At 45.6% G+C, this 18,552-nt stretch overlaps 1 protein-coding gene across 1 annotated transcript in view; it reads right to left on the bottom strand.

Annotated features, from left to right (window-relative positions):
• Positions 1-1,865: 1,865 nt before the first annotated feature.
• Positions 1,866-18,552, bottom strand: part of LOC127579052 (uncharacterized) — a 407,687-nt gene continuing 391,000 nt past the window's right edge. The window contains exon 4 of the mRNA XM_052031684.1: positions 1,866-1,884. Within this exon, the coding sequence (XP_051887644.1) occupies positions 1,866-1,884 (19 nt within the window). The remainder of the gene's footprint in view (positions 1,885-18,552) is intronic.

Genomic DNA, 18,552 nt, shown 5'->3' with positions numbered 1-18,552 from the left:
AGTTGGGATGTTAAGTTGCAGTTGTACAAGGCGTTGGTAAGGCCACATTTGGAATATTGTGTTCAGTTTTGGTCACCCTGCTGTAGGAAAGATGCCACTGAGCTGGAAAGAGTGCAGAGGAGATTTACAAGGATGTTGCCGGGACTCGAGGGACTGAGTTATGGAGAGAGCTTGAGCAGGTTGGGACTTTATTCATTGGAGCGTAGGAGAATGAGGGGTGATATTATAGAGGTGTAAAAAATAATGAGGGGCATAGATAGGGTGAATGCACACAGTTTGTTTCCCAGGGCTGGGAATCATAGGTTTCAGGTTGAGAGTGGAAAGATTTAATAGGAACCTGAAAGGCAACTTTTTCACCCAGAGGGTAGTCAGTATATGGAACGAGCTGCCAGAGGAAGTGGTTGAGGCAGGTATATTAACAATATTTAAAAGGCACTTGGACAGGTACAGGGATAGGAATGGTTTAGAGGGATATGGGCCAAACGCAGGCAAATGGGACTAGCTTAGATGGGAATCTTGGTCGGCATGGACCAGTTGGGCTGAAGGGCCTGTTTCCGTGCTGTATGACCCTATGACTCTGACTCTAACCCATTTCCTGTTCCATTCTGACATTCTGTCAAATGGCTTGAGATGTTTTTTTAAGAGAAAGACACCACATAGGGGCTAATGATTACCCTTATCTTAAGCTAACATATGGCTGATCAGAGAATTATCCTCTCCAAGTCTTGCCCCACCCCTGATATCTTGCAAACAATTACAGTCAGAGCAGATGGTTGGTGAAGAAATTATGAAGATCCTGTCATAACACGGCAGCCAAACCTCGTGAAATAATTTGGAGCATTTTTGAATTGATTGGGAAATTCTGGGTAAACCACAATGCTGTGTCAGGTTTGATAAATTTCCAAAGCTGCAAATTCTTTGACCCTTGTGGTCGAGTTTGTTTCCCTGAGCACACACGTGCCTGCACAAATGTTTAGGGGCTGGCATGATCTTCAGTGAAGTGGTCTGGCAGCTGACCCAGAACGGACGAGTCCACTTGATTGGCACCCCTTCTACCCTGAAATCCACTCTTTTCACTGCCAGTTCCCAGTGTGGACCATCTACAAAATGCACCATAGCTGTTTGTACAGCCTGGATTCATCACGTGCAGCAACTGCTCTGTCCAAGACCGCAGGAAATTGCAGAGTTATGAACGCAGCCAGGTCCATCACGCAAACCAGCCTCCCCTCCATCGATTCCGTCTACACTTCCCGCTGCCTCGGGAAAGCAGCCAGAATATCAAGGACCCCTCCCACCCTGGGCATTCTCTTCTCTCCCCTCCTGTCAGGCAGAAGATACAAAAGCTTGAAAGCACGTACCACCAGGCTTCTACCCTGCTGTTGAACCTCGCTCTTGTAACAATAAGATGGACTCTTGACCTCACAATCTACTTTGTCAGGGTCTTGCACCTTATTGTCTGCCTGCACTGCACGTTCTTTGTAACTGTGACACTTTATTCTGCATTCTGTTATTGCTTTTCCCTTGTACTACCTCAATGTACTGATGTGATGAAATAGTCTGCATGGATGGCATGCAAAGCAAAGTTTTTCGCTTACCTGCACCACCTCAATGCACTCTGTACTAACTCAATATAACTGCACTATGTAATGAATTGGATCTGTACGATCGGTTTGCAAGACAAGTTTTTCATTGTACCTCGGTACAAGTGACAATAATAAACCAATACCAATACCAATACACAGTACATGTGACAATAATAAACCAATTACCAATTACCAGTTAAAAAATTTCAGCTTGGTCCTTGAATTTACAGGAGACTGCAGATGCAGAAATCCGGACCAAAAAATAAACAGCTTGGAGGAAACTCAGTGGGTCGAGCAGCATCTGCGTAGGCAGAGGATAGGTCAACATTTCAGGTCAAGACTTGGGATCTTAATGCAGGGCCTTGACCCAAAATGTCACCAATCCCTTTGCCTCCACAAATGCTGCCTGGCCTGCTGAGCTCCTCCAGCTCTTTTTTGTGATCTTTGGCTTTTGGCCCTTGGGCTATCACACTGACTGTTAAGTGTTTTTATTTTAGGAGAAGGATGAGGCCATTCAGCCCTTCTACCATTTATTCAGACCTCACCCACTGCTGCTTCAGATCCACTGTCTGTTCATCATCTAAAAACAAATCCAAACAATCATGAGGAACAGCTTGCAGCATCACTGAAGATCTCAAGGAAATAAGAGGAAGGGACAACATGGATGAAATGGTGGTTGGTGGAAGGGAATAATGGGCGAGGTGTTTTGGGGGATAGCTTGTTCTTATGGTCAGAAAACCTTATGGTCTCAGGGTGTCCTGTGTACTCTGCAACCAGGGTAATATCTTTTAAACTCCTATGATTGATATAAGAAACAGAGTGGCTTATGTGTAAATAGGAAGCTCCTATATACAACAGTAGTGTCTTGATGATGTGTTTTCCTGACAACCGAAGGATAAATCTTGGGCAGGACATTGGGTGAAGTCCTTCCTCTCTTTAAAAAACCAATATCTTTTTTCCAGGATTGAAACATCTAATACTAGAAAGTATGCACTTAAGTTGAGAGGGGGTAAGTACAAAGGGGATGTGTGGGGCAAGTTTTTTACACAGAGAGTGGTGGGTGCCTGGAATATGCTGCCAGGGATGGTGATAGAGACTGATAGCACCGGAGCGTTTAACAGACTCTTAGATAGGCACATGAATATGCAGAGAAGAGAGGGAGATGGTCAATGGGCGGAGAAGAGGAATTAGTTTAATTAGGAGTAATTGGTTTAATTAGTTTGGCACAACATCGTGGGCCAAAGGGATGATCCTATCCTCTACTGTTCTATGTTCTACGTTCTTTCAGACCTACCTGAGAGAAAGGACAGGACTTAAATGTCACATCCAAAAGATGACACCTCCAATGGTGCAGCACCACCACAGTACTGCATCATTAGCTGATATCCTTGTCCTCAAGAGGATCTTGAACCCACTACCTACTGTTCTAGAAACAAGAACTCTACCCATTGAACGACCACTGGCACGTCCAGCTAGCCAGGTACCAGTATCAAAAACCAACCTCAACTTGACGAGAGAGAAACAAATGACTGCAGATGCTGGAATCTCAATGAAAAAACACTGTGATGCTGGAGGAACCTCAGCAGGCCAGGCAGCATCCGTGGAGAAAAGCAGGCGGTCAACGTTTGGGTCAGGACTGAAGAAGGGTCCTGACCTGAAACGTTGACCGCCTGTTTTTCTCCACAGATGCTGCCTGGCCTTGCTGAGTTCCTCCAGCATCATCATGTTTTTCAGTGTGCAAACAGTGGTTTTCCCATGTAACGAATTCCAGTAGCCCAGATCAAGTGGCAGAATGGGCAATAGGGTCTGTGTGCCCAAGTTAAAATTGCAAAGAGAATGAACCTTGGTTTGTTTTACCTTTGCAAAGCCACAGGTAATGAGGCCAATTCTGGTTTCACCCAAGCTACGAGCGAGGGACTTTCCTGTTGTGTTGAGTTCAGTTCTTTACTTGTTAGAGTAAATTCTTAGTAAGGCTTTTCAGCAAGCCACAAACACGAAAAAGAAAAGAACACAAGAACACAAGAAAATAAGAGCAGGAGAAGTCCAGTAGACCCCTTAAGCTTGCCCCACCATTCAACATGATCATCGCTGATCTATGCTGGACCCAACTCCTCCTCTGTGTCAGTTCCCCATGACCTTCAAGTCCTCTATATTCAAATACTTATCTATCTGGCCTGCAGATAATCCTCCCTATGTATAATAAGTGATAGGGCTTTCAGAGAACCTTGAACCAAATGGAAAACCCCAACCAAGCAGACAGAATAAGCGACTGCAGAATCATCAGTACTTTCATAACTGCACCACAGAGATCTGACAAAAAACTGGCCTACAATTTAGCTGATGCAAACATTTTATATTTTAAGTGTTGATTTGATATCAGGTGAGATAGTGGATTTTACTCATTAGAGCTGCCACAGATTCTGTGGGCTGAGTGGCTTCCGTGAGTTTTGTAATAATTCTATGATTAGCAATAAATGCTTCGTTGACACTCAATGGCTAATGTGACCTCATCGTCCCACACCAATGTCCAAAGTCAAAGTGGAGTTTATTGTCATATGCACATGTGTGTACAGGTGCAATAAAAAACTTACTTGCAGCAGCATCACAGGCACATGGCATCAGATACACAACATTCACAAGAAAACATAAGTTAGCAATATAAATTATACAAGAACACAATTAGAACAAGAAACAACAAAGTCCATTGAAGTGTAAAGTGGTCCCAGTGTTGCTATACAGAGGTAGTGATTAAGGTCGTGCAGGTTGGTTCAAGAACCGAATGGTTGAAGGGAAGTAGCTGTTCCTGAAGTTGGTGGTGTGGGACTTCAGGCTTCTGTACCTCCTGCCCGAGGGTGGCTGTGAGAAGATGGCACGGCCCGGATGGTGGGGATCTGTGATGATGGAGGTTGCCTTCTTGAGGCAGTGCCTCCTGTAGATACTTTCGATGGTGTAGTTGCCACACCAATACATTGGGTATTTTATGTAAGTGCAGTTTCCCACTGTATGTGATGGCTAATTTATAGTATGCTAGTACTATCTCAGCAGCACAGACTAGTTGTATGGATTTCTTTTTATTAAGAACATGTTCATGTTGTTATGATGTCGGAGATCATGACCCCAGGAAACTTGCTTCAGGCCACTGCTGTGCTTCCTGGATTTGAACCTGTTTCATCACTGTTTTAAAATCTCTTTAACATCTTCCTGCCCTCCAACCATCTGAAACCTCTGCCCTCTGCCAGTTCCTTGCTTGTTCTGTGCACCGAGGGTGAGCAAAAGTCACCATGACAATGGCAGAGTTTGGACAATGGCCAAGAACGACGCCTCCTTTTGACTGCGACCCCTTGCAGCCCAACTTTTGCGATGACACACTCTTGACTGACCTGGAGAGTGCAGCACCAGCAAGTCTCAAGAAACTCGACACCTTCCAAAACAGAACAGCCCATTCAATTAGCACCCCATCTACCAGCCTAAACACTCACTCCCTCAGTACGCAGTGGCACCTGTGTGTACCACTGATAAAATACGCTGCGGTTACTTGCCCAGACTGCTCCAACAGCCCTCCCAAACCTGTAACCTCTTCCGCCAAGAAGGATGAAGGGCAGCAGTTCCTTTGGAGCATCACCACCTGCAGGTTCCCCTCCAAGTCCCACACCATCCTGACTTGGAATATATTGCCGTTCCTTCATTGTCATTGGATCTAACTCCTGGAACTCCCTCCCCAACAGCAGTGTGGAAACACCTTCGCCAGAAGGACTGAAGCAATTCAAAGTGCCAGCTCACCACCATCAAAGCCAAATAGGATGTTCTGTAAATACAAACCCCTCTTGCCTGCCCCACCATTCAATATGATCATGGCTATTCAATACAGGCCTCAACTCCTCTTCTGTGCCTGTTTCCCCTAGCCCTCAATCCCTTGATCCTTCAAATATTTATCTATCTCCACTTTAAGTATATCTAATGATCCAGCCTCCACCAGCCTTGGGGGCAGAGAATTCCAAAGATTCGCCACCATCGGAGAGAAGGAGTTTCTACATACCTCAGTTTTAAATGCGCGGCTCCTTATTTTGTAGCTGCGTCCCCTTGTTCTTGACTCTGCCTCAAGTGAGACATTCAACATCTAACCTTCCAAGCCTCTTTCTGATCTTATATGTCTGAATAAGATCACTCCTCATTCTCCTAAACGCCAAAGAATATTGTTGTCCCGCTTCTCATTATTGGACAACCCTCTCATTCCAGGAATCCACAGTGAAGATCAATGCAAAATTACTTAATGTTTGTGACTGTTCCTTGTTTGCTGGTATTAATCCCCCAAGCCTTGTTCCCTGGAGGTCCCATACTAACCTTAGCCGTTCTTTTATTCATTCACGCATTACAGACATCGCTGCTAAAGCCATTCTTTCTTGTCCTATCGCTATTGCCTCCTGGGCTACTTCAGAGAGTGGTTAGGACTCAATCATGTTGCTAGATCAATGGTCACGTATAATATCATGGGATGCGGTAGAGTTGCTATCTCTCAGTGCCAGACACCCAGGGTGCTCTCTGTGTGGAGCATGCATGTTCTCCCTGAGACAATGTGGGATTCCTCTGGATGGTTTCCGCCCAGTTTCCAAAGACATACAGGTTGGTAGAGTAATTGGCCACTGTATATTGTCCCTTAGTGTGTGGGTGAGTGGGGTGACTTGCTGAGAATGTGGGGAGGATAAAAATATGGGATTGACATAGGACTGGTGCTTGATGGTTGGTGTGGACTTGGTGTTTCTGTGCTGTTTCTCTCCATGAGACTCTATGAGACCCAGTAAGATTAAGATTATTTATTAGTCACACGTACGTCAAAACACACAGTGAAATGCATCTTTTTGCGTTACTGAGAATGTGCTGGGGGCAGCCCGCAAGTGTCGCCACACTTCCGGCGCCAACATAGCATGCCCACAGCTCCTAAGCCGTACGTCTTTGCAATGTGGGAGGAAACTGGAGCACCCGGAGGAAACCCACGCAGACACGGGGAGAACGTACAAACTCCTTACAGACAGTGGCTGGAATTGAACTTGGGTCGCTGGCGCTGTAATAGCGTTACACTAACTGCTACACTACCGTGCCGCGCTACTGATTTAATGGTAGACACAAGAGACTGGAGATGCTGGAATCTGGAGCAACACACAACGTGCTGGAGGAACTCAGCGGGTGTCAGACTACTCCAACAGCCCTCCCAAACCTGTAACCACTTCCGCCAAGAAGGACGAAAGGCAGCAGGAGCACTGGAGCACCACCACCTGCAGGTTCCCCTCCAAGTCCCACACCATCCTTGACTTGGAATACAACCAAGTGGGAATATAACCACTTGGAATATAACCTGTCTGTAACCCATGAGTTCCTCCAGCTGATTTAATGGCACGTTTCTTTCCCAGTAAACCAGAGAGATTTGCTTCTTAAAATAAAGTCCACCAGTTTCCTGTTTGCCTTTATAGAGGCTAGCTCCTCTAGAGCAGATTTTATTTATTGGTATTGGTATTGGTTTATTATTGTCACTTGTACCAAGGTACAGTGAAAAACTTGTCTTGCATACTGATCGTACAGGTCAATTCATTACACAGTGCAGTTACATTGAGTTAGTGCAGAGTGCATTGAGGTAGCACAGGTAAAAACAATAACAGTACAGAGTAAAGTGTCACAGCTACAGAGAAAGTGCAGTGCAGGTAGATTGTGAGGTCAGAGTCCATCTCATTGTATAAGGGAACCGTTCAATAGTCTTATCACAGTGGGATAGAAGCTGTCCTTAAGCCTGGCGGTACGGGCCCTCAGGCTCCTGTATCTTCTAGTATTTAATTGCTAGAGTTTGACATTTTCCAACTGCCAATGCTGCCATTTGAACTCATGTTTCTGGGATTTATCCAGGGCTGTGGAAATGAAATCAATCAACATAACCAGCCTGGCATCATTGTTATTGCACGTGAGATGAGATTGCAGTGGAGTTTTGAGGGTTTTCCTCCTGTGAGCTCCCACTGAAAGCTATGGCCTTTTGTAGCACAGGCATTGGGCGCCAGCTGGTTGACGTGGATGTTCCAGTGTCCTGCATCAGTGGAAGAGGCAGACAACGGACAGCCTGCCTTAGGCAGGGTTTCCATTGCGTACAAGGTAACATTACAGGGTATCACAGTTCCACCATGTTGTTGCAACAAGATTCACTGAACCGCCTCTCATCTCCATCTTTGATGCCTTTGACCCCAACATAAAAATATGTCTCATTCCTCATCTTGGTAACCTCCCCTGCCCCCCCCCCCCATTCACCCCTGTATGACTCCAACCATCTTCACCCATCCCAAGGCCAAAAGATGCAGATGTGAGTGCATCTGCCTTGTGACAAACTTAGCCATCCATCTCCAGTCGTCTATTCCACACTGAGTGACTCACATTCATCTCACACTGTTACTGCAGAGATCAATGCCACAGGAGATGAACAGGCAAAGTTGACACTGAGCCAAAGAAGGTAGCATTAGAACATGCTGATAGAGGTTTTAAAGAGCATCTTAAAGGAAGAGGGAGAGAGATAGACAGACAGACAGAGAGAGAGAGAGAGAAAGAAAGAGAGAGTGAGAGGAGAGTATGTGTGTGTGTGAGCGAGAGAGGGTATGTGTGTGAGAGAGAGAGTGAGAAAGTATGCGAGAAAGAGAGGGAGACAGAAAGAGAGAGGAAAAGAGAGAGGGAGAGTGTGTGTGAGAGAGAGTGTGAGAGAGGGTGTGTGTGTGTGTGTGAGAGAGAGTGTATGAGAGAGTGTGTGTGTGTGAGGGAGAGTGTGTGTGAGAGAGTGCATGAGACTGAGTGTGAGAGAGAGTGTGTGTGAGAGAGAGTGTGAGAGTGTGTGTATTTGAGAGAGAGAGAGAGAGAGAGAGAGAGAGAGAGAGAGAGAGAGAGAGAGAGAGAGAGGGGGTTGTTGAGAGACCACTCCAGAACTGGAATTATATAACTGAAGGCCAACCAGCGACAGAGAGACAGGAAGAAGCTTTGTACCAGCGGTCAGATCTGGAGGAAGGTGGAGGTTTTGTGTGGATGAAGCAGATTACCGTGATAGAACGGTGACTCCTGACTCGCCTTAACTTGAATAACACATTTGCTAGCTCTGAACATGAAGAAACCTAATGAAGGGCTGAATTACTGTACAACTCTTCCTGTCTCCTGTTGGGCAATGTTCGCAAGGATCAGTGGTGTTTGAAGTGGTTCCTCTCCTGCAATTGATCTGTCACTTTAGTGGTCTGAAGTCACACTAAAACTCAGTGTTTAGTACCAGAATCAGAACCCAGGGGAATTTTCAAGCATCTCTTAAGGATCAGTAAATGAAAGTCGAAGGCTATAGATGCTTGAAATCTGAAATAGAAACTGAAAATGCCGGAAACGCTCAGCGAGTCAGGCAGCAGTTGTAGAAAATAAATACAGTTAACATTTCAGGTCCAAGAGCTTTTGTTAGAACTGGGAAAGTGATGAGGTAAGTTTGACGTGGCAGAAGAGATGAGGAGAGTTGGATAGAATGAAAAGGATATCTCTGATAGGAGGAGGTCAGGGTTGCTATGGTGATATGCTGTTAATGAAGTCTGGTTGATGGATTAATGAGAGGGAGGGAAAACAAAGAGACGTGTTAAAGCCGTGAAATGTAGATGTGGCACCAGAAGGAGAATGCTGGAAATGCCCAGCCAATCAGGCAGCGTCTGTGGAGGGAGAAAAACCAAGCCAATATTACAGGTGGATAACCTACAGCGGAACTGGTCAGTCATAGAGTTATACAGCACGCCAAACGGGCCCTTCAGCCCAACGCGTCCATGCCGACCAAGTTGCCTACCTGAGCTAGTCCCATTTGCCTGCATTAGGCCCATATATTGGTATTGGTATTGGTTTATTATTGTCACTTGGACCGAGGTACAGTGAAAAACTTGTCTTGCATACCGATCGTACAGGTCAATTCATTACAAAATGCAGTAACATTGGGTTAGTACAGAGTGCATTGAGGGAGTACAGGTAAAATCAATAACAGTACAGAGTAAAGTGTCACAGCTACAGAGAAAGTGCAGTTCAATTAGGTGCAAGGTCACAACAAGGTAGATCGTGAGGTCAGAGTCCATCTCATTGTATAAGGGAACTGTTCAATAGTTTTATCACAGTGGGATAGAAGCTGTCCTTAAGTCTACTGGTACGTGCCCTCAGGCTCCTGTATCTTCTACCTGATGGAAGAGGAGAGAAGAGAGAATGACCCAAGTGGGTGGGGTCTTTGATTATGCTGGCTGCTTCACCAAGACAGCGAGAGGTAAAGACAGAGTCCAAGGAGGGGAGGCTGGTGTCCGTGATGCGCTGGGCTGTGTCCACAACTCTCTGCAGTTTCTTGTGGTCCTGGGCAGAGCAGCTGCCGTACCAAGCCGTGATGCATCCAGATAGGATGCTTTCTATGGTGCATCAGTAAAAGTTGGTGAGGGTCAAAGGGGACAAACCGAATTTCTTTAGCCTCCTGAGGAAGTAGAGGCGCTGGTGAGCTTTCTCGGCCGTGGCATCTACGTGATTGGACCAGGACAGGCTGTTGGTGATGTTCACACCCAGGAACTTGAAGCTCTCAACCCTCTCGACCTCAGCACCATTGACGTAGACAGGTGCACGTACACCGCCCCCCATATCCCTCTAAACCTTCCCTATCCATGTACCTGTCCAAATGTCTTTTAAATGTCATAATTGTACCTGCCTCCACCACTTCTGGCAGCTCGTTCCACACACCCACCACCTATGTGTGGAAAAGTTGCCCCACAGATCCCTTTTAACTATTTCCCCTTTAACCCAATGTCCTCTAGTTTTGGACTCCCCAACCCTGGGAAAAAGGCTGTGACTATTCACTTTTTCTCTGCCTCTCATAATTTTATAAAGCGCTGGAGGGTCACCCCTCAGCCTCCTATGCTCCAGGGAAAATAGTCCCAGCCTTTCCAACCCCTCCTTGTAACTCAGACCCTCCAATCCCAGTAACATCCTCGTGAATCTTTTTTGCACCCTCTCTGGTTTAGTGACATCCTTCCCATAGCAGGGTGACCAGAACTGTACGCTGTACTCCAAATGTGGCCTTACCAACGTCCTGTACATCTGTAACATGATGTCCCAACTCCAGTACTCAATATCCTGACCTATGAAGGAGAGTATTCCAAACACTTTCTTCACCACCCTGTCTACCTGAGTCGTCACTTTCAAGGAACTATGTACCTGCACCCCTGGGACTCTCTGTTCTACAACACTCCCCAGGGTCCTGCCATTTACTGTGTGAGTCCTGCCCTGGTCTGTCTTGCCAAAATGCAATGGCTCCCGTTTATCTGAATTAAACTTCATCTGCCATTCCTTGACCCACTGGCCAAGTTGATCCAGATCCCATTGTAATCTTAGATAACATAGAACATAGAACAGTACAGCACAGTACGGGCCCTTCGAATGTCCTCTGATATTTGCTATTGCCGCCCTGGGGAAAAGGTGCTGGCTGTCCACTCTATCTATCCCCCTCATAATCTTATACACCTCTATCAAGTCGCCTCTCATCCCGTGTCACTCCAAAGAGAAAAGCCCTAGCTCACTCAACCTTTCCTCATAAGACATGTTTCTAATCCAGGCAGCATCCTGGTGAATCTCCGCTGCACCCTCTCTAAAGCTTCCACATCCGTTCTATAATGAAGTGACCAGAACTGAACACAATACCCTAAGTGTGGTCTAACCAGAGTTTTATAGCGCTGCAACATTACCTCGCGGCTCTTGAACTCAATCCCCTGACTACTGAAGGCCAACACACCATACGTCTTCTTAACCACCCTAGCAACTTGCATGGCAACTTTGAGGGATCCATAGACTTGGACCCCAAGATCCCTCTGTTCCTCCACACTGCTCAGAATCCTGCCGTTAACCTTGTACTCCGCCTTCACATTCATTCTTCCAAAGTGTATCACTTCACACTTTTCTGGATTGAGCCCCATCTGCCACTTCTCTGCCCCACTCTTCATCCTGTCTATATCCCGTTGTAACCTACGACAACCTTCTACACTCTCCACAACCCCTCCAACCTTTGTGTCATCCACAAACTTACTAATCCATCCCTCCACTTTCTCATCCAAGTCATTTATAAAAATCACAAAGAGCAGGGGGCCCAGAACAGATCCCTTCTTCACTGTCCACTATACCAGCAATTTTAATGTCATCTGCAAACATACTAACTATGCCACCTACACTATCATCCTAATCATTAATATAAATGATGAACAACAGTGGACCCAGCATCGATCCCAGCGGCACACTGCTGGTCACAGACCTCCGGTCTGAAAAATAACCCTCCACCATGACCCTCTGTCTCCTACCAAAGTCAAAGTCAAGTTTATTGTCATCTGCACAAGTCCATGTGTGCACAGGTACAATGAAAAACTTACTTGCAGTAGCATCACAGGCACAGAGCATCAGATAAACAGCAGTCACAGGAAAAGCATAAATTAAGCATGTTAAATACAACTTTTACAAGAAAGAACACAATTAGAACAAGAAAAATGAAGTCCATTTTAGTGCAGTGATCAAAGTGGTCATGGTGTTGCTATACTGAGGTAGTGATTAGGGTTGTGCAGGTTGGTTCAAGAACCGAATGGTTGAAGGGAAGTAGCTGTTCTTGAACCTGGTGGTGTGGGACTTCAGGCTTCTGTACCTCCTGCCCAGTGGTAGCTGTGAGAAGATGGCATGGCCCAGATGGTGGGGATCTTTGATGATGGATGTTGCCTTCTTGAGGCAGTGCCTCCTGTAGGTACCACTGACGGTCGGGAGGGATGTGCCTGTGATGTATTGGGCAGAGACCACTGCTCTCTGCAGCTTCTGACGTTCCTGTGCATTTGAATTGCCATCCCAGACCATGATGCAACCAGTCAGGACACTTCCACAGTACAGGGAGAGTGAGTTAGGTGAAACTGTTGACATCGATATTGAGCCCTGGAGGTTGAAGCCTACCCACAGAAGATAAAGTGCTGTTCCTCAAGCTTATGTTGGTCCTTACTGTAACAGTGTGGGCGGCCACAGACTGATAGTTCAATGAAAGTGGGATAAAGAACTAAATTTGGCTCCATTACCTGTTATATAGAGCTACTCAATCAATCCCAAGTTTTTATCCAATTTGCTTTTGAAAGCTGCTATTGAATATGCTTCCACCATTCTTTCAGGCAGAACCTTCCAGAACACAGCATCCTGTATACAGACTGAATTCTCCTCATCTTCACCACAGCTGGTTTTGCTAATTATTTTACGTCCACAGCTTCTGGTTCCCAAGGCCCCTGCCTAACGTCCAAGTCCACTGAGAAGGTCCGACCTGGGACACGTGAGGGGTAAGCACTGGTGATGTTGGGTTCAAAGTCAGAAGGAAATTGTGCCAGTGCTCTGTTCCATGCACAAACTCTGACCTTTATCCTTCTTTTGATGGAGTCTCACTAAATTTGTCCCCTCACTTGGGAACAGCTCAGGCAAATGTGTCCAGCTGCAATTAAATCCTCCCACCGCTGGCAGAGCTATTTCACCTTCAGTACTGGGAGGGTGTAAAGTCAACATGAACCTTCCATGGGTGAGGAATTGGGAATTTGTGAAGCAAAGGGGTGCTGGAAAAGAGACACCGATTTATGTGTCTTGTAATTTCTTGTAACCTCCATGGACTCTGTCTACACTTCTCGCTGCCTCAGTAAAGCAGAATCAGAATCAGAGTTATTAGGCACGGTAGTGTAGCGGTTAGCTTAACGCTATTACAGCGCCAGTCACCCGGGTTCAATTCCTGCCGCTGTCTGTGAGGAGCTTGTACGTTCTCCCCGTGTCTGCGTGGGTTTCCTCCGGGTGCTCCGGTTTCCTCCCACATTCCAGAGACGTACGGGTTAGGAAGTTGTGGGCGTGCTATGTTGGAACCGGAAGCGTGGCAACACTCGCGGGCTGCCCCCAGCACACTCGACGCAAAAGATGCATTTCACTGTGTGTTTCGATGTACATGTAACTAATAAAGATATCTTATCTTATCATCATAACATAACATAATCAAAGACCCCTCCCACGCTGGACATTCTCTCTTCTCCCCCTTCACATTGGGCAGAAGATACAAAAGTCTGAAAGCACGTATTACCAGGCTCGAGGACGGCTTCTATCCTGCTGTTATAAGACCATTGTACGGTTCCCTAGTACAATAAGATGGACTCTTGACTTTAAAATCTGCCTTGTAATGACCTTGCACCTTATTGTCTGCCTGCACTGCTCTTTCTCTGTAACTGTAACACTTTATTCTGCATTATGCTTTTCCCTTGTACTATCTTAATGCACTGATGTTTTGAAATGATCTGTATGGACGGTATGCAAAACAAAGCTTTTCACTGTACCTCGGTACATGTGACAACAATAAACCAATTTACCAATTTAATCTGCAGTATTTAGTCCCATGGTAGTTTAGTGGTTAAACTACTGAGCAAATTATGCTAAGATCTAGACCAATGTTTATGAGTCCAAATCTTACCATGGAAGCTATGGAATTTATTTCAGCCAGTTAACTAAATCTGGAGTAAAGGTCAACAGTGGTAATGTGAAACTGTCTTCCAAAACCTATGTGATTCATAAACGCCCTTTGAGAAAAGAATTATTGTCAGCAGCTTTGGCCTGTGCATGATTCAGGAGTCATACAGTGTGGTTGACTCTTAATTCTCCACTAATAAGCCAGTCAGTTCAAATTCCTTGCCCGTGATACCCTCATTTAATGAATTAATTTGCTCCTGTACTGTGTACTGACTCTGAAACAGCAAAATTCAACTTTGACCACATCTCTGATTCCGTTGAACTATAGTTCCCTTTAATTCCATTTCTGCAAACACATTTAATTTGGGGGAGAAAAAACGAATGTATATTTCTCAGAAGGAAGCACTAAGGCAGTGTTCTGACTTGGCACTTAGTATTCTGAAGTTACATAAACTCTAACCAGTGTCCTGGGAGGAGCGTTAGAGGCCACATTCCGATGAAGGAATTCCGGAACTTGTATATCCCATGGAAAACTTGGATACTTGGATCAAACTTGGATCAAAGAAGGTTCATGAATTGAAAGACTCCTTTGAAAACTTCACCAGAATCCTGAGGTTAAAATCCAACAGGGAGACGGTTAGCATAACGCTTTACAGGGTCAGTGATCTGGGTTCAAATCCGGCCGCTGTCTGTAAGGAGTTTGTATGTTCTCCCCGTGTCTGTGTGGGTTTCCTCTGGGTGCTCCGGTTTCCTCCCACATTCCAAAGACGTACAGGTTAGGAAGTTGTGGGCATGCTATGTTGGCGCCGGAAGCGTGGCGACACTTGCGGGCTGCCCCCAGAACACTACGCAAAAGGATGTATTTCACTGTGTGTTTCAATGTACATATGACTAATAAAGGTGTCTTACCTAAGGAGAATTCATTTGACACTAGTGGAACTAGAATCAATAGGACGTTTCAGAATGGAGTAGTATTACTTGTAAAGGAATGTTTTACAGGGCTGTAGGGAGAAAGCATAGAGCAATGCACCACGGAAACAGGCCCTTCAGCCCAACTCGTCCATGCTAACAAAGGTGCCCACATAAGCTAGTCCTAATTGTCCAAGTTTGGCCTGTATCCCTCTAAACCCGTCCTATCCATGTACTTGTCCAAATGTCTTTTAAATGTTGTTATTGTACCTGCTGTTGTTATTGTACCTGCATGCGATTGGTACTTATTTGAGAATTTTCTTAAATAGCTAGGAGTAGGCTTGAAGGGTTGAATGTCCTTTTTGTGAGGGTGTTGTCATTCATTTCGCATCAAACCATTCAACACTGGCAGAATAGAAGTTCCCCTCAGCCATCACTGGTTCCTCCATGCGCCTACGGCAGCTCTGCCACCAACCTCTGGAAATGTACAGCGGCCAATTAACCCACCAACCTGCAAGCCATTTAGATGTGGGGGAAACTGGAGCACTCAGAGGAAGCCCCTGCTCCCACCGGCAGAGTGTTTCATCCCTGTTTTTACATCTCCTTAACCTCACATTTGAGAAGTTGGACTTCAATCCCAAACCTTATGTCGTGTGATTGCACACCCTTGTTTGGTGAAGGGTCTCGACCCAAAACATCGACCATCCTTCTGCCTCCACAGATGCTGCCTGACCCGCTGAGTTCCTCCAGCTGTTTCTTTTTGCTTGTTTTTTTAAAAATAAAATTGGTTCATGTCACTGGCGATGCCAGCTCAGAGAGTGGTAGGACTCAGCCAGTTCCATCACGGGTACAGCTCTCCCCACCATCGAGGACATCCACCATCTCAGGACGTCTCAGGAAGGCGACATCCACCATCAGGGACCCCCACCATCTGGGCCGTGCCCTCTTCTCAATGCTGCCATCAGGCAGGAGGTACAGGAGCCTGAAGACCCACACCTCAAGGTTCAACAACAGCTTCTTCCCCACTGCCGTCAGGTCTTGAACCCACCTGAAAAACCTCAACACTACCTCGGACTGGATTTTTTCTCTCTCAATCCTGCACTAGTGTCGTTATGTTTATTTTATTGTTAACAGTGGTGGAGGTGGATATGATAGGGTCTTTTAAGAGACTGTTGGATCGATACATGGAGCTGAGAAAGATAGAGGGCTATGGGTAAGCCTAGTAATTTCTAAGGTAGGGACATGTTCGGCACAGCTATGTGGGCCGAAGGGCCTGAATTATGCTGTAGGTTTTCTATGTTCTATGTTCTATGTTTATTTTCCATGCATGTAAATTATGTATAACGTATGTTAATTTAAGTTTCTGTTAATTATCTTTGTCCTCACCTTGTAATGTACTGCACTGCTGCTGCAAAAACCAAATTTTCATGGCATTTATTCCCTGGATATGTGTGCCGATGACAATAATAAACTTGAACTCTTGTCCTTGAACTCCATTTTATGTCCATCACTAATTTCCCCTGAACTGAGGAGGCAGTTAAGAGTATCAACTGCATTGGCTGGGGCTGGAGTCACACATAGGACGGACACACCCAGTAGGGGCAACAGAGGCCTCACTTGGAGTATTAAGATATCTTTATTCATCACATGTACATCGAAACACACAGTGAAATGCATCTTTTGCATAGAGTGTTCTGGGGGCAGCCCGCAAGTGTCGCCACGCTTCCGGCGCCAACATAGCATGCCCACAACTTCCTAACCCGTACGTCTTTGGAATATGGGAGGAAACCGGACCACCCGGAGGAAATCCATGCAGATACACGGGGAGAACGTACAAACTCCTTACAGACAGCGGCTGGAATTGAACCCGGGTCGCTGGCGCTGTAATAGCGTTATGCTAACCGCTACGGAGTATTGTGTACAGTTTTGGTCACCCTGTTATTGGAAAGATGTTATTAAACTGGAAAGAGTGCAGAAAAGATTTACCAGGATGTTTCTTGGACTTTGGGAGGGGTGGCCTGAGTTACAAGGAGAGGTTGCGTAGATTATATTCCCTGGAATGTAGGAGATTGAGGGGGTGACCTGACAGAGGTGTATAAGGTCAGGAGGGGCATAGACAGGGTGAAAGCACGTAGTCTCTTTCTCAGGGTTGGGGGTGCTAAAAACAAGAGGGCATAGGTTTAAGATCAGAGGTGAGAGATTTAAAAGGGACATCAGGGGCAGCTTCTTCACACAAAGGGTGGTGTGTATTTGGAATGAGCTGCCAGAAATAGTGGTTGAGGTGGGCACATTAGCAACATTTAAAAGCCATCTAGATAAATCCATGGATAGGAGAGGTTTAGAGGGCTATGGGCCAAACATGGGCAGATGGGACCAGCTCGCTGGGCAACTCAGTTGGCACGGACAAGTTGGGCCGCAGGGCCTGTTTCCGTGCTGTATGACTCTATGACTCTACGCAATCTCCTTCCTAAAGTGCATTACTGAACCAGATGGGTCTGTAGAACAATCCAATGGTTTCATGGTTAATTAAAATTGAAGAGTTTAAATTCCTTAGAGGCTGTGAGATATGAACTCACAACTCTGGATCAATGTTCCAGATCTCTGGGCTGGCACTCCCATAACTTCATCACTCCTCTACTGTAACATTAATACTACCTTGTAAATTGGCCCATGGACGTCCTGTAGAGTTAACCATTACCTCCTGTTCCAGGGTGTGTGCCTGAGACCATTAAGCCCTGTCGTAAACTTACTGCTTGCTGGCAATGGTTTCCTTCAGCATGTTTTACTCTTTGAGGCTAATCTTATAAACCATACAATTCTGTGAAACCCCAGTCTCACCTTGCAAGTGTCACAGAGTACAAGAGAGAAAGTGGCCCTGGTTTTATTCACAAACCCACATTTTGTTTTTTGAATGTTTCACCTTGAAGTGTAAAGAAACTCACAACCTCTTTTGTTTGTCTACACGGGCTGGGACTTAGGTTAACGCCAACCCGCCCCACAAATTAGCAGAGCAATTGTTTAACAATCACAAAGATGATTTAAAAAAGGTAAGAGTTACATTTCTAAAGCACTAATGCTGGGCACTTTGCAACCAAAGAATGCGGTTACTGTTGCAATGAGGGGGAATATCTATGCACAGCAGGTTCCCACAAACAGCAAGAAGGATTCTGTCTTAAAGCAAGCAAATAGGTTTAGTGTGGATGGGCCAAAAAAGGATGGCATGGAAGCAATGGGCCCCTTTCTGTGCTGTACATTTTATAACTCCATGCGTCCTTTGTTACAAGATAATCTATTGACATGATGATGAGACAACAATAAGAATTTACCAATACAAGAGGTCTTGCTCTTCAAAATCATGCTTTGAGATCTTCAGCATTGTATGGTAACCTGAAGGAGAAGATAGGACCTCAGTTGAACATCTCCCCCAAAAGATGGCAAAAAATGCTCCTTCATTATCACCATGGGGGTAATGGTGTTCAAAGACGAAGTCGAGTTTATTGTCAGATGCACAAGTACATGTATACACAGGTGCAATGAGAAACTTACT

Source organism: Pristis pectinata, chromosome 16 (assembly GCF_009764475.1).
Source record: "Pristis pectinata isolate sPriPec2 chromosome 16, sPriPec2.1.pri, whole genome shotgun sequence".
Taxonomy (NCBI): Eukaryota; Metazoa; Chordata; class Chondrichthyes; order Rhinopristiformes; family Pristidae; genus Pristis; species Pristis pectinata.
The sequence above is the reverse complement of the archived record's forward strand: the minus strand, read 5'-3'. Positions and strand labels throughout refer to the sequence as shown.